Source organism: Chrysochloris asiatica, unplaced genomic scaffold, assembly GCF_000296735.1.
Source record: "Chrysochloris asiatica unplaced genomic scaffold, ChrAsi1.0 scaffold00064, whole genome shotgun sequence".
Classification (NCBI taxonomy): domain Eukaryota; kingdom Metazoa; phylum Chordata; class Mammalia; order Afrosoricida; family Chrysochloridae; genus Chrysochloris; species Chrysochloris asiatica.
Window position 1 is genome coordinate 15958262 of NW_006408582.1, and position 12256 is coordinate 15970517.

Sequence of the window (12256 nt, forward strand, 5' to 3'; positions counted from 1 at the left end):
CAATCCGGGTAAAGCCGTGCCGCCTCTACTCGTTGAGATTTCCCCTCAGGTGTGGCTGCCCTCCGGCCCCCAGCGGGGACCTGGGAGAACAAGAGGACGCATTCTCGCCCTCACTCCCCCTTCCGCTCCGCCAGAGCCCTCCTCCCCCACCCTCCGAGCCTCCTCACCGGAAAAAAGCAATCTGGTTCCCTGCGAGGAGGCTTCTGGCGTCCGCAGGCCGCCCGGGCCTCGATGAGGCCGGCCAGCCCCGCCGCGGGCGCCCGGGAGCGGTCCCGCCAGCGTCCGCAGGCCCCGCGCCCGCGCCTTGGGCCTGGCGCCCCTGCTGGCCCTCCCCACCCTCCCCGGCCCCTGCGGCTCAAGCCAGCCGAAGGGTTTTGGTTTTCGTTGCCCCGACAGGTAGCACGGGATGCGCGGTGAAAGCCGAGGAAACCGGAGCCCGAGAGGAGGGAGGGGCGCGCCCGGCGGTCCCGGGGGCCCGGCACGCCCTGGGCCGTCAGTCTCCCTTGGGGCGGCGGTGCGGAGGCCTTCTGGAACACAGGGCTCCCTTGCTACCGCAGGTCCTTCTTCCCCTGGAGGCAGGCACTGTCCACCTGTGCCTTCGCGGCCATGTGAGGCTCAGGCCCACCGAGCGGCCCCTGCGTTCGGCCCCTCCACCTGCCACGCCCCGCCCCGGGCCTAGGGCGCTCGCCTCCCACCGCCAGCACCGCGCTTCTCTGGGGCTCTTGCAGAAGCAAGGTCGTTACCAGTTGAGTTTTGCGGTTGGCTCCCCTCCTCCCGACCCCTCTTCAGATAACCCATTTGCAGGAAAATGGTTTTATTCTGGGGCTGGGAGTTGGGGGTGGGGGTGCAGGCCTAGGGAGTGGAATGTGAAGAATGGCCAACTCTTTTTTTCCCCTTTTTCTTTTTTTTCCCCTGGAACAAAAGTCCCTTCCTACAGTCAGGCCTGGAGGAATTTGGGAGCTGGGGGCAGACTGAGGGAGACGCGGGGAGCAGAATTTGAGAGCCACCCCCCCAGACAGTTGTCTGCAAGGCCTTGGATCGGCTGACGTTTCCACTTGTTGCACGTCGCCAGGGCTGGGAGGCCGGCGTTGGAGTCCAGGGTAATACTACAGTTTCTCTCTTAGGGGTTTACCTACTCCCTGGAAGGGAGCCTATTCCAATGTGAGGTCATAGGGCGGCTGCCCTCTGGCACCAACCCCATGTTTGCGGCGGTCCTGCCTCTTTCCAGCTGGAGGCGCGATGCTTCCTGGTCCTCAGTGGTCCGCCTTGGGGGATCTGATTCCCCCACTTGGGCCCCAGCCAGTCTTTGGATTAGGAAGGGAAGGGGATGGGGAAGCTGGTGAGGGACAGCTGTCCCCTGCCTCCGTGACTACGTGACGGGCTGGGGCCGCCGAGTGCGCTTGGTCCGGCGAGTGGGGGCTGAGCCCACAAACTCAAACTGCTTCTGCCTCTCGGCGTGGTTGGGGAAGGGCAGCTGGCCCTGGTAGAGGCGCTTGATGAAGTGGGCCTCTCGCTGGTTCTGGCGGCTGCGGGACGCCTGGCGGGGCCGGCCCTGCCGCGTGAAGGCCATGAACCAGCCCTCGTGCCGGGCGTTCTGGAAGGCGGTGTAGTTGTTCTCTAGCACGATCTCGGTAAACACGCAGTCTTTGCTCTTCCCGCTGGGCTGCGGGAGGAGAGGAGGGGAGTTTGTCTATCCACCCTCTTGGGGTCATCTGCATTTTGGGCCAATTTGGTAGGAATGAGGAAGGAGCAAGAATCCAGGGACTGTGCTTGGTGGAGGGGCACCCTTGTTATAGAGGCAAGAGTAGGAGAGAGGAATAAGCTTTGCTTGAAATCAGACCTAAATACGCTTGTCATTTGGAAGTTGTGTACCCTGAGCAAGGCATTTAACCACTTGGTACCTCCGTTTCCTGAGATGGCGCAAAAAGATCAGAGGTAATTACATAGTCCATCACATCCCCAGCAGCACTAGTACATGAAAACTCTCACTTAGTGAAAGTGAGTGGTGTTGCTGGGTGGAGGGACAGAAGGTAAGGATCTGATGGAAAGAAGGGGACAGATGGTTACAGATTACTGGCCAGGTGTCAAGAACCACACAATCACCCATTTGATTCTTATAGATTGTTTGGGGGCTGTGCACATTTTTTACAGACAAGAAACCTGAGGCTTGGCAAAAAGAAAAGAGAAGTTATTGGGTGAGCAACAGCCTGAATTGGAAGCCAGGATTGACTGATTCCCAAGGAAAAGGAATTCTTCGCTACCATTTCAGATGGTTACACTAGAAGGTGACTAGTGAGCATTTTGCTAGTTGGATCCTGTGGACCCCACTGAATTGGGGAGTGCTTCAACTTCCAACCCTGCTCAGCCCTTAACCCTGAACACAGGAACTGCAACTTCATGCAGGTGTTAAAATATTTACTGATGGATGCATGGGAAATACACTATAAATCAGAGTCAGGGACCCTCCATGATCAGTCCCCTCAGAGAATTTACACATCCACAGGGCTTCATTTAAACCACTGAGTGGGTGGGATGAGAGTATAATAGGAAGTGTAGTCTTGCCCAAAGCCCTAACCATACCCAGGTGTGTTGGAGAGGCGGGTGGGATGCTGTTGGGGCCCAGCATGCTCCCACCCCAGTAAGAATCATTCATCATCTACTTTCCTATCTCCCAGGCCTCACCTTCCCAATGAGTTTGCCCCTCTTGTTCATGCAGATATATTTCTCGCTCTCTGCCCCCTTGATGCGCACCCGGCTGCCAAACGTGTCCGTCTCCACTATGAGCTTGGCTGTGATTTGGGAGGGGAAGGAGGAGAAAGATCTCTGTCCATTGGGGCTACCAGCCCAGGGGTATAGTAGGGGGTCCTACAATCAAACTGATCTCCAGGAGTAGGAGTCAGAACTATCAGAGGTTGACCGACATGCCCTTGGAGGCCCTCCTCTTGGAGGCTTTTCCCTGCTCAACCCCTGCAGCCTCAGCTGACAAACATGTGGATGGACTGCGGGGATGTGTGGGGGGGGGGGGCAAACCAGGTGGACTGGGTAGAGGATTGGAGCTCACCAAACTTGTTGCCATCTTCAGCGGTGGCAGAGATGCGACGCCCGGTGACCTGCACGTGCTTGCCACTGGTTCGACTGTAGAGCTGGTACTCGCGGATCTGCCGCCTGCTCAACTGGTCAGTCATGGCGCCCTGGTCCCTCACGTACTGGTTAAAATTAGGAGACGGGTGATTCTCCCCCTTTACGGTTACCAAGGGAAAAATAGTGTCAATTTGCTTTGGGTGACACCACCACCGGTCCAGCCAGGGGAGAAGGGTGAGGATATGAGTATGTTGGATGCAGGGGAAATACCCTACTGATAGGTCAGAGTAGGCTGTGAAGTGGACACATGGTCAAGAACTAGAGGAGGGAATGACCATGATCTTCCATTGTCACTGGGTGAGCCAGTTGTTTGCTCTACTCCGCACCCTGGAGCAGAGGACTGGTGGATATCCAGCTTGAGAGGCACATAGTGGTAGAGCACAGACCTAAAATCATGACATGGAGCTGGAAGGAATCTCCTAGATGATAAAGTCTGATCCCCATGTTCTATGGAGGAGGCCTACAGGTCCACACCTGCCCCTGACTCAGATTAGTGCTTGTACCTTTCTGGACCTCCAAGGTCTTGGTGCTATTAGCCAACAAGCTTTCTCTTTAATCCTCTCCAATGACCTTGCAGGACCCTACCCCAGCACATGCATACACAAGCACACACTCAGAAGGGCATCTCTTGAGAGCTCTGAGATAGCATTAGGGGGAAAAAACCACATAGGGAGAGCACTGTGGGGTCTCTTTTTAGGTTCCGGCAGGGCTCTTGTGAACCTTAAGAGCACTAGCCATGCAATTCTGAGCCAAATGTTCTCTCTGGGTGCTCAGGGCCCTCAGAGTCAGTTCTGTTCCTATCTTTCCTTAGTCCTTTACCAGGCTGGGGCTCAGAGCCTCCATTGAGGAGGAAGGTGGAGGCAGCTATCAGCGGCTATCAGCTGTGGCCAAGCGCCTGCTCCTCCCAGGCTGCAGGCCTGTGTCACAATGTAACAGGCTTGTGGCTGTCCTCCTGATTGCTGGGGAGAGGAGAGGAGCTATTTCCACCCACTCACAGTGCAAAGACAGCACAAGTACAATCTCCAAGCTGGGCCTACTTATCTACCTATTGCTCTGAGTGTGAGTGGAAGAGAAACAGGCCAGTTACCTGCCCTCTCCTTCCTTCAGGGTGCAAACCAGGAAGACATCTGCCTGGCTGCTTGTGGTGACCCATTACTAGCATAGACAGTATACCTCATTTTTGTCTTCTGTGTTGGCCTGCCTGTACTCGGGCAACCTTTCCTAGCCCTTCCCCAAATCCCTAATTCCACCTTTATCCCAGGCACAAACCCAGTCATCTGGAGGGAGCTAGAGCCAGATCAGTCTCTGTTGTTGTTGTTAAGTGCCATAGCGATCCTGTATAGGGTTTCCGATGAGTGACTGGTGAGCTTGAACCACCGACTTCAGTTCAAATGGCTTTGCAGTCTAGCACATTAACCCACAGAGCCACACCAGGATAAGGGACTGGGCGTGGAAGTTTCACCTTTGAGGCAGGGGGAGGTGAGGGAGCAGCTCTGGAAGCTGGAAGTTTAACCTGTTCAGGATTAACCCTTCTTGCTTGTCATTGTTTCTTCCCAAGTCCAGCAACCCCTGGGCCAGGAGTACTGCTGGAGCATCAGAAAGAAGTGTCTGCAGCAGTGTCCACAGGGGGGCTCAGGACAGCAGTACCCACCCCCCAACCTACCCTGGAAAAAACTGAGGAGAGCATTTAGGGTAAGGGACCTGTCTGGCTTGCCCCTCCATTGGCCTCCCTGCCAGGAGGTGTGGCCTGTCCTGCGGGGTGGGGGGTGGGGGGACCTTGGTGGAGTCCTGCTTGACTCCCCAGCCCCTGAGTCTCCTGGCCCAGGTTCAGGCCCTCCGCCCCTCTTGGCGGGCAGCCTCCTCTGGCTGTCTGTTCCAGGTCAGGAGCAGAGAGGGCCCCCCCAAAGCCCCCTCCTCTCCTTGTCCCCCTTCAAGCCCAGCACAAAAGCAGCCCCACGCCCCCCCACAGCCCACAGCCCACAAGTCGCTCTCCCCGCGGGACCTTGCCTGTCCCTTTCATGTTCCCGCTGCAGGGGGACCTCCCCTTCCACTGCCGCAGACAGCTGCTTGTCAGACGGCCCCTCAAGCATGGCTGTGGTCCGGCCTGCTGGCCCCCCCTCGGAGGGGGGCGAGGGGGCACTTCAAGGGGGAAAGGACAGCTTTGCCACCTTCCTCGAGTCCTGAATGGGGCCTCAGCTGGGCCATAAACGCCCCGGCCAGCCGCACCATTGTGCTAATTCCCCTTCCAGAACAGGTTGGGCCCACCCCCAGCCCCCTCCCGGCCAGGCTGGGGGCTTTCTTCTTGCTCTCCCTGGATGTGTGAAGCAAAAGGCCTGGAACGGGGCTAGAGCAAAAGGGGGAAGGAAAAGGGGGGAGTTGTCTCTCTCTCTCCCACCCCCCCACTGCTTCAAAGGCAGCCCCTTTCCCTCTCCCAGAGAAAAGGCATTTACCTTCAAAAAAAGTCCCCACTGGATATGAAGAGAAGCGGGCCTCTGGCCTGGGAAAGCCAAGCGATCTCTCCCCAGCGCGGTTCTGGACCAGTGCATTTTAATAGCTGCACTTTTATGGAGGATCACAAAAAAGGGACCAAGCCTCGAACAGAGGGCTGAAGCTTGAGGGTGGGAGGTGTGCATGGGGTGGGGGCAAGGAGGTGGTCTGATGTGAGGTGGGGGAATATGAAGAAACAAATCCTGAATCCTGTCCCAGACAAACCTCTTCGGGCTTGACCTCTTTGCCCCATAGTAGGTAGGGAGTCACCCCACCCTGGCGGGGCATCCAGTGTGCCTACTTGACTGTTCTCTCCATCCCCAGGACATCTATGTTAATGGGAATGGGATGGTGAGTAGAGCACAAAAGTGGTTTTGCACTGAAACCTGTCCTTTTAGGTACAGTGCAGGTACCAGCCTCACCTGAACCTTCATCGTCATCATCATCTCCACTCTCTCCCCAACCACTCCAGGACTCCATCCCACAAGTCTGCACTGACCCAGGCTCTCAGCTTTCTCAGGGACCCCAGTGCAGAGGGATGATGGAGAAGCAGACTCCAAGGGAAGCAGGGTGTGCCCTCAGAAGGAGCATTGCTCAGCTGATCTCAAACACCCCAAATCTGCCATATCCCTTTCCCCTACCTCCACTGTCCCACTGTCCCCTTCACTGTATAGGCTGGCCCTCCAAGCTTCAGAGCCTTAAACATGAGAGAAGCCAGAAGGTGTCACTGTCCACCTTGAAAGTAGAACCCCCTTCCTTCACCGGGTGTGGTGGCAGAGGTGAGAAAAGCAAGTTGGGGAGCGCCTGCCTACCTGAGTTTGACAGCAGAGGATCAATAGCTGCACGCACCTGTGTAGGGAGACAAAACAGAGCCGGTTGTGGGTGCCAGCTACAAGCACAGGGCGCGCACCCAGGCACACGCTCACACCCCCTGGCCGGCCAGCAGTCTGCGTGGGCAGCCGGGAGTCCCGGGAAGATTAGGTCTTGCCCCAAGGCTGGAAATGGTAACAAAACTCAAGTCAGCAATGCAACACACTTACAGAGTGAGGTTTGGCAGCAGGCGGGCGGCTCCCATCGCTGGAGAGATTTCTTGGGGCGGCTGCCCCCCTGCCCCCAAGCTCAGGAGCAGATGTGGGCAGTCCCCAGGGGCAGAGTCCCAGAGAAGCCAAGGTCTCTTCGAGCCACAGGTTTTCAGGGGGGAGAGGAGGAGAGAGAGAAGAGGAGGAGAAAAGAAGAGGGGGGAGGAGGGGGAGAAAAAGGGGAGGAGGGAGTAATTGGGAGAGTTGAGGTGTGAGGTGTCCACCTTCCCGTCCAGTGAGGCTGCACAGCCGTTGCTGGCGGGGGCTTGCGTGCACTGTTCTGGCTGCCAGGCTCCCAGCTGGGCTACCGGAGCACGGAGGATGGAGCTGCGGTCCCTGTGGTCTCCCGCATTACTCTTGACCCTAACAGACCCAGACTCCGGACATGTGTCAGGCAGGGGGAAGGAAGGATCCCCTTCCCGCTCCTTAGGTTTGACACCCCAGCTCTCCCAGGTAGCAGGTATTGAGCAGGGATGGGACCGTTGTTCTGACTCTGGGGTTAGAAATTCGCAGAAGCAGCTTTAAAAGGAGGAGCCTCCCTCCAGGGGGGCAGGGGGTGGGCTTGTCTAGGAGTGGTTCCTTCCACTGCCTCTCTGTCACCCCTTGCTCCCCCTATCTGCTGTCTGCCCACCAAGAAGAAGGGATTAAGCCTGTCCCCACTGGCAGCAAGCAATGGGAGCAACAGGTTGGGGGCCAGAGATGGGAGGAAGGAGAAGCTAGGTGTTGTGGAAGGCTCCTAACCTGAGGTGGTGAGGCTGGCTTTTGAGATGAAGACTCAGGCAAGAGCTAGGTGGACAGGCATGAGCAAGTCTTCTCTGGGCATTGGCAGTTTCCTCTTGGAAAGGGGCACACTGAGGCCTTTGGGTTTGGGGAGGACCTAATGAGGTATCTGCACTCTGTGAACATCAAAAGGCACATGGTCTGGGTCTCCCTTTTGGACTCATACAGTGAGGCTGTCTCTAGAGGCTCTCAGAGTATGAAGGAACCTTCCTCCCCAGGTCCCCCAGCAGCTGTCTTAGATGAAATGCCTAAAAAGCAGTTCACATCACTTCCAGTCCCTGCGCTGCTCTGTACAATGCAAATCACCATGTCCATTTTGCAGATGCGGAAACACATGGGTAGGTAATTTGCTCAAAATTAACACAGCTAACAAATGATGAATGAGTTTCTACAGTTCATGTTCTTTCTGCTCTCCATGGTGTTCTGTACTATCTCAAGTCTCTGTTCTCCCATCCTCCCGGCATCCCACATGGCATCTACTTCATTGGAAGGACTCAAGAAGCTTTACTGGATTTGCTGGGCTAAAGGTGATGTCCGAGGCCCTGGAAGCTGGTGACTAGTTTGACTCTGACATAAGAGAGGACAACTTTGTCTGGGGAGGAGGGCTAGCAATTAGGGGGAACTCTGAGGGAGGCTTCCATGTCTGGGGAAGTGAGCTCACACCTCAGCTTTGGGCTCCCTGGAGTTCTCTGTGTCCTCAGGATGGGAAGAGGGGGAAATGCTGGATGTGGATTGATTTACCTAAAGAGATGAAACTCTCACCTCTAGGTCTCCACACCTTCCTGAGCTAGATCAATCCACAAAATTGTCTGTCACCCCTTCCCCCAAGCACACAAACAAGTGCAGACACCTTCAGAGCTAGGTCTAGCCCCAGCACCAATGGCTTCCAGCTGCACCCTCCTTAGGCACCAAGTGCCATCCAGGTGACAGGAATCAGTTTGCCTGACCTGGTTTTGGGAGAGTGGTACTGGCCCAGGTCAGGAGTAATGGGGGTTTGGGAATCAAACTTAAAAAATGTCAAAACTGAAAAAGACCTTAGAGGTTCATCAGCTGGTTGGGCCTTCTTGATTCACAGATGAGACCCAGAAAGGATCAATGACCTATCCAAGGTCTCACAGATGGTCAGCAGCACTGGTGGAACAAGGTGTCAGTTGTCCAAACTCCCAGTTCAGTACTTGCTTCCTTCAAACATGCCCTAGGTTGTCACATCTCTCTGCTTTGGCTATGCTGGTCCTCGGGCTTAGTGACTCCCGCCTGATCATGTCCATTGTTTACATTCTTCCCAGTATTTGAGACCCATCTTAAACTCTTCCTCTTTCATGGAAACGTCTTGGAGCCTGCCTCTCTGTTATCATTGGTCCTGGCTTTGGTTCTGTTCTCTGGAAACCTTTGACCTCATGTCCACATCCTCATCAACTTCCAACTGGAGTATTAAAGGCTGACCTTAATCCTAGCAGATTGGATGGGGTCACCCAGCAAGACAAAGAAGATACATGGAGCAGGTAGCTTAGGGTAGGCCCTGGGGTTGCAAGGTTGATGTGTTAGCAGGGAAAACAGGGCAATAAGAGTGAGGTAGGCATGGGAGCTCCACTGAGTGTGGCCTGCGCTCCTTGACTGGTGGACAGAGATGAGACACTAAGGCCTCTGAACCTGAAGGCCTGTCTCCAATCAGTGGGGAAGTACCTGCAGTCACTGGCCAGCCCTTAGCCTGGGTATCCATGGTAACAGATGCCAAGAGGCCAGTGCCAGAGGGTTCCAGGGTATGGGTGGGCAGCCTGCTTCATGGTGAGATGCAGAATGAAGGATATCCTGGGTTCATCATGATTATCCAGTTGCTGTTAAGTGAACTCTGACTCATGACAACCCCGTGTGTGTCAGACAGAATTGTGTTCTATAGGGTTTTCAATGGCTGATATATAAAAAATTGTCAGGCCTGTCTCCCAAGAGTCCTCTAGGGAGATGCAAACTGCCAGCATTTTTTAGCAGTCAAGCTTGTTACCTGTTTGCAGCAATCAGGGACCCCTGCTCTAGATTTTATCCCCACTCTGGTCCTGGTACTTAAGAGACTGTGTGACTTAGAGCAAATTCCTTTACTTCTCTCGTGTTAGGTTCCCATTTTATATAAAAGAAATGATTCCAAGACTAAGACTCAATGAGAATACACATTCTGATTGGTGACCACATTCGTTACCAATAAGGGGAAGTGATGGAAAAACAGCAATGAAGCTGCGACCTAAGCCCTACAACGTTCAATAGACTCCTGTGAACCTGGGTGGAGACCTGGTTGGCCAGCAGTGTGGCAAGACCTGAGGACCCCGGGCCCAGAGTCAGTGACATATCCACAGAGGACTAGAGTGGAGAGTGAAGTGTCCAGCTGATAAGAAGAGAGGGCATATGCATAAGAACATCCACACTTGCAGCTAATACCCACTTGACCTGGCTTCAGTGACTGGATGATCAGAGCTCAACTAGAAGAAGAAGGAAGAAGAAAAAAAGAGTAATCTGATACAATTTGATGAACTTGACCTACACCCATGGATGCAGCAGTTCAAAAGAGAGAACAAATCTTTACAGCAAGGATCAGTCCCCACCCCCTCCATACACAGAGCAGACAGGGATGGACAACTTGGACATTGGCTACCCAAAATGGGGGTGGGGGGCAACTACAAAGAAGTGACTGCCTTACAAGCTTTCAAGAGGGAGCCTAGATCCAGAGGGCATGGAGGAAGGTTGAATCTCCAGTGAGTAGTATCCAACCTGTCTGGGCGGGGCTGATGACAGGAGATGCGGATGGGTCTCTTGTGATACAATAGTGAATAATTGTTATCAGGACTGATTGTGAGGGTTGGAAATGTAAAGGTAGACATTTTGTAGCAAAAGGAGGGGAGTGATTGACTGTTCAGTCTAGGAGCAGAGGTCCTTGGGACCATCAAAGGAGAAGAGTGGAGAGTGAGACCCTACCCAGAGAAGCAGTAACCCCAGAGATGGAGGCAGAGATGATGACGTGGAGAGATGGAGCAGCTGGGGACTTTAGACCCAGAGAGGGAGAGGGGCTGTGTGCTGATGACCGAGGGGCAGGCTTGCAGGGTATACCCTTTGGTTGGTTGATGATGCATGGAGTGGATTGTAACCATGGCAATGAAAGGATATAAGTTAGGATGAATGCAAAGCTAATGTTCTCCCATGTACACTATCACATAATTCACAATAAAACATTAAAAAAAAAATGTCACCACTGATGTTGTCAAAACTACCACCATCAGTGTCATTTGAGATAAAGGGCAGCTATTGAAAAGTATCAAGTGCCACAAAAGTGAAGAGGACAAAGACAATCTTATGTGGTTGGGGCTCAGTTTACCTGAAGTTCAACTGCCTTTTTCCCTAGACTGGAGTGAGGTAGCAGGAGAAGGGTAGGGTTCATTAACATTTATTGGGGGGTGACAGGAGGTGATCAGGGAAGTGAGAAGTAGTTTGAGCTGCTGTGGTTAGTCCTCACCCCCTAGTGCCAAGTTCAACACCCCCCAACTGGGGCTGTCTCACGCCTGCTCCTCCTAACAGTCCAGCTGGTGCAAACACACCCACAGAGCCCACCTGCAGACCTGCCACTTGTCACCACCTGCTTCTGCCCTCCCTGTCCCACCCCAGCCCACCCCTTTCCTGTTGAACAACACAAGGGTAAGCTCGGGATGAGCTGAGGACTGGGGAAGGTCAAAAGCTATACAGACCATGTGGACAGGCCGCCCAACTTTATTTGACCCCAGCAGCCTGTCCTAAAAAAAAAAAAAAGTCAAACGATCAACATATTATCTGTTGAGTATCATATATGCATATGTGCATAAGTTAAGAATTACATATATACCTGAACAAAAGAACCAAGACATTGGACTGGGGTGGGGAAGGGAAGTGCCCGTGTGCCTGTGTGCCTAGGAAGAGACTTCACTGATGTACCTCCTCGGACTCCTTCACACTAGGGACTTACTTCTACCTCTGTCTTCAGCTAATAAGACTTCCTAGGTGGTCCCATGTCTCATCAGCAAAACATGGATTAAAAGCAAGGACTCTGGGGGCCAGGCTAGCTGGGGATAAATTCCTTTGGGCTCCCCCACCAGCTGTGTTACTGACTGGGGCAAGTTGTTAACCTCTATGTGCCTCACTTTTCTCATTGAGAAATGGGGCTAGTGGCAATCCCCTCGAGGTGCGGCTGTACAGTCAGAAGCAAGTCTGTGGAAGGTGCTTAGAGCAGTGCCGACACAGCATGTGTGTGTGTGTGTGTGTGTGTGTGAGCTGCTATGTCTGCAATCAGATCAGCTTTCTCTCTGTCCAGCACTCCAAGCTCCTGCCTCAAGCCCTTTGTACTTTTTATTCCTGGTGTTGGAAATGTCCTTCTGCCAACTCCTTGGGTACCTGGTGACTCTCTTGTCAATCATTCCCTCAGAAAAACCTTCTCAGATCTCAGTAAATACCAGTCCCCTACATCTAGGATATTAACGTCTTTTACTTCCTTCAGGACACTTGACAGTATTTGAAATTATACTATTGGGTTTTGTGTTTCCTTTACACTGAGTTGAGGGGGTAGAATTCCTCTTGTTTACTCTGTATTGTTGTGCTGGACCTATGTTCAATAAATCTCAGCTAACTGGAACCAGACCTGGACTCATGCCCTTTATTCTCTGGGTGATCTAGAGGTCAACAGTTTATTTGTAGAGGGACAAGTCCCACATCAAGTTCATAGGGTGTAGAACACCATCCCAGCTCTTTATCTGCACATT

General features: G+C 53.6%; 1 protein-coding gene across 2 annotated transcripts; it reads right to left on the reverse strand.

The window, feature by feature from the left end:
* Nucleotides 1-1316: 1316 nt before the first annotated feature.
* On the reverse strand, nucleotides 1317-6748 carry FGF17 (fibroblast growth factor 17). Of its 2 annotated transcripts, none has more exons than XM_006864411.1 (5): nucleotides 6669-6748; nucleotides 6441-6477; nucleotides 3062-3206; nucleotides 2683-2789; nucleotides 1317-1663 (listed from the first exon to the last, which is right to left on the reverse strand). In XM_006864411.1, exons 1-5 carry the CDS (start codon nucleotides 6701-6703, stop codon nucleotides 1370-1372), a joined length of 618 nt encoding a protein of 205 aa, XP_006864473.1. In that variant the 5' UTR covers nucleotides 6704-6748; the 3' UTR covers nucleotides 1317-1369. The 2 variants fall into 2 exon arrangements, with proteins under 2 accessions (XP_006864473.1, XP_006864472.1); XM_006864410.1 differs by having other exon boundaries at nucleotides 3062-3239.
* Between the last annotated feature and the right edge of the window lie 5508 nt (nucleotides 6749-12256).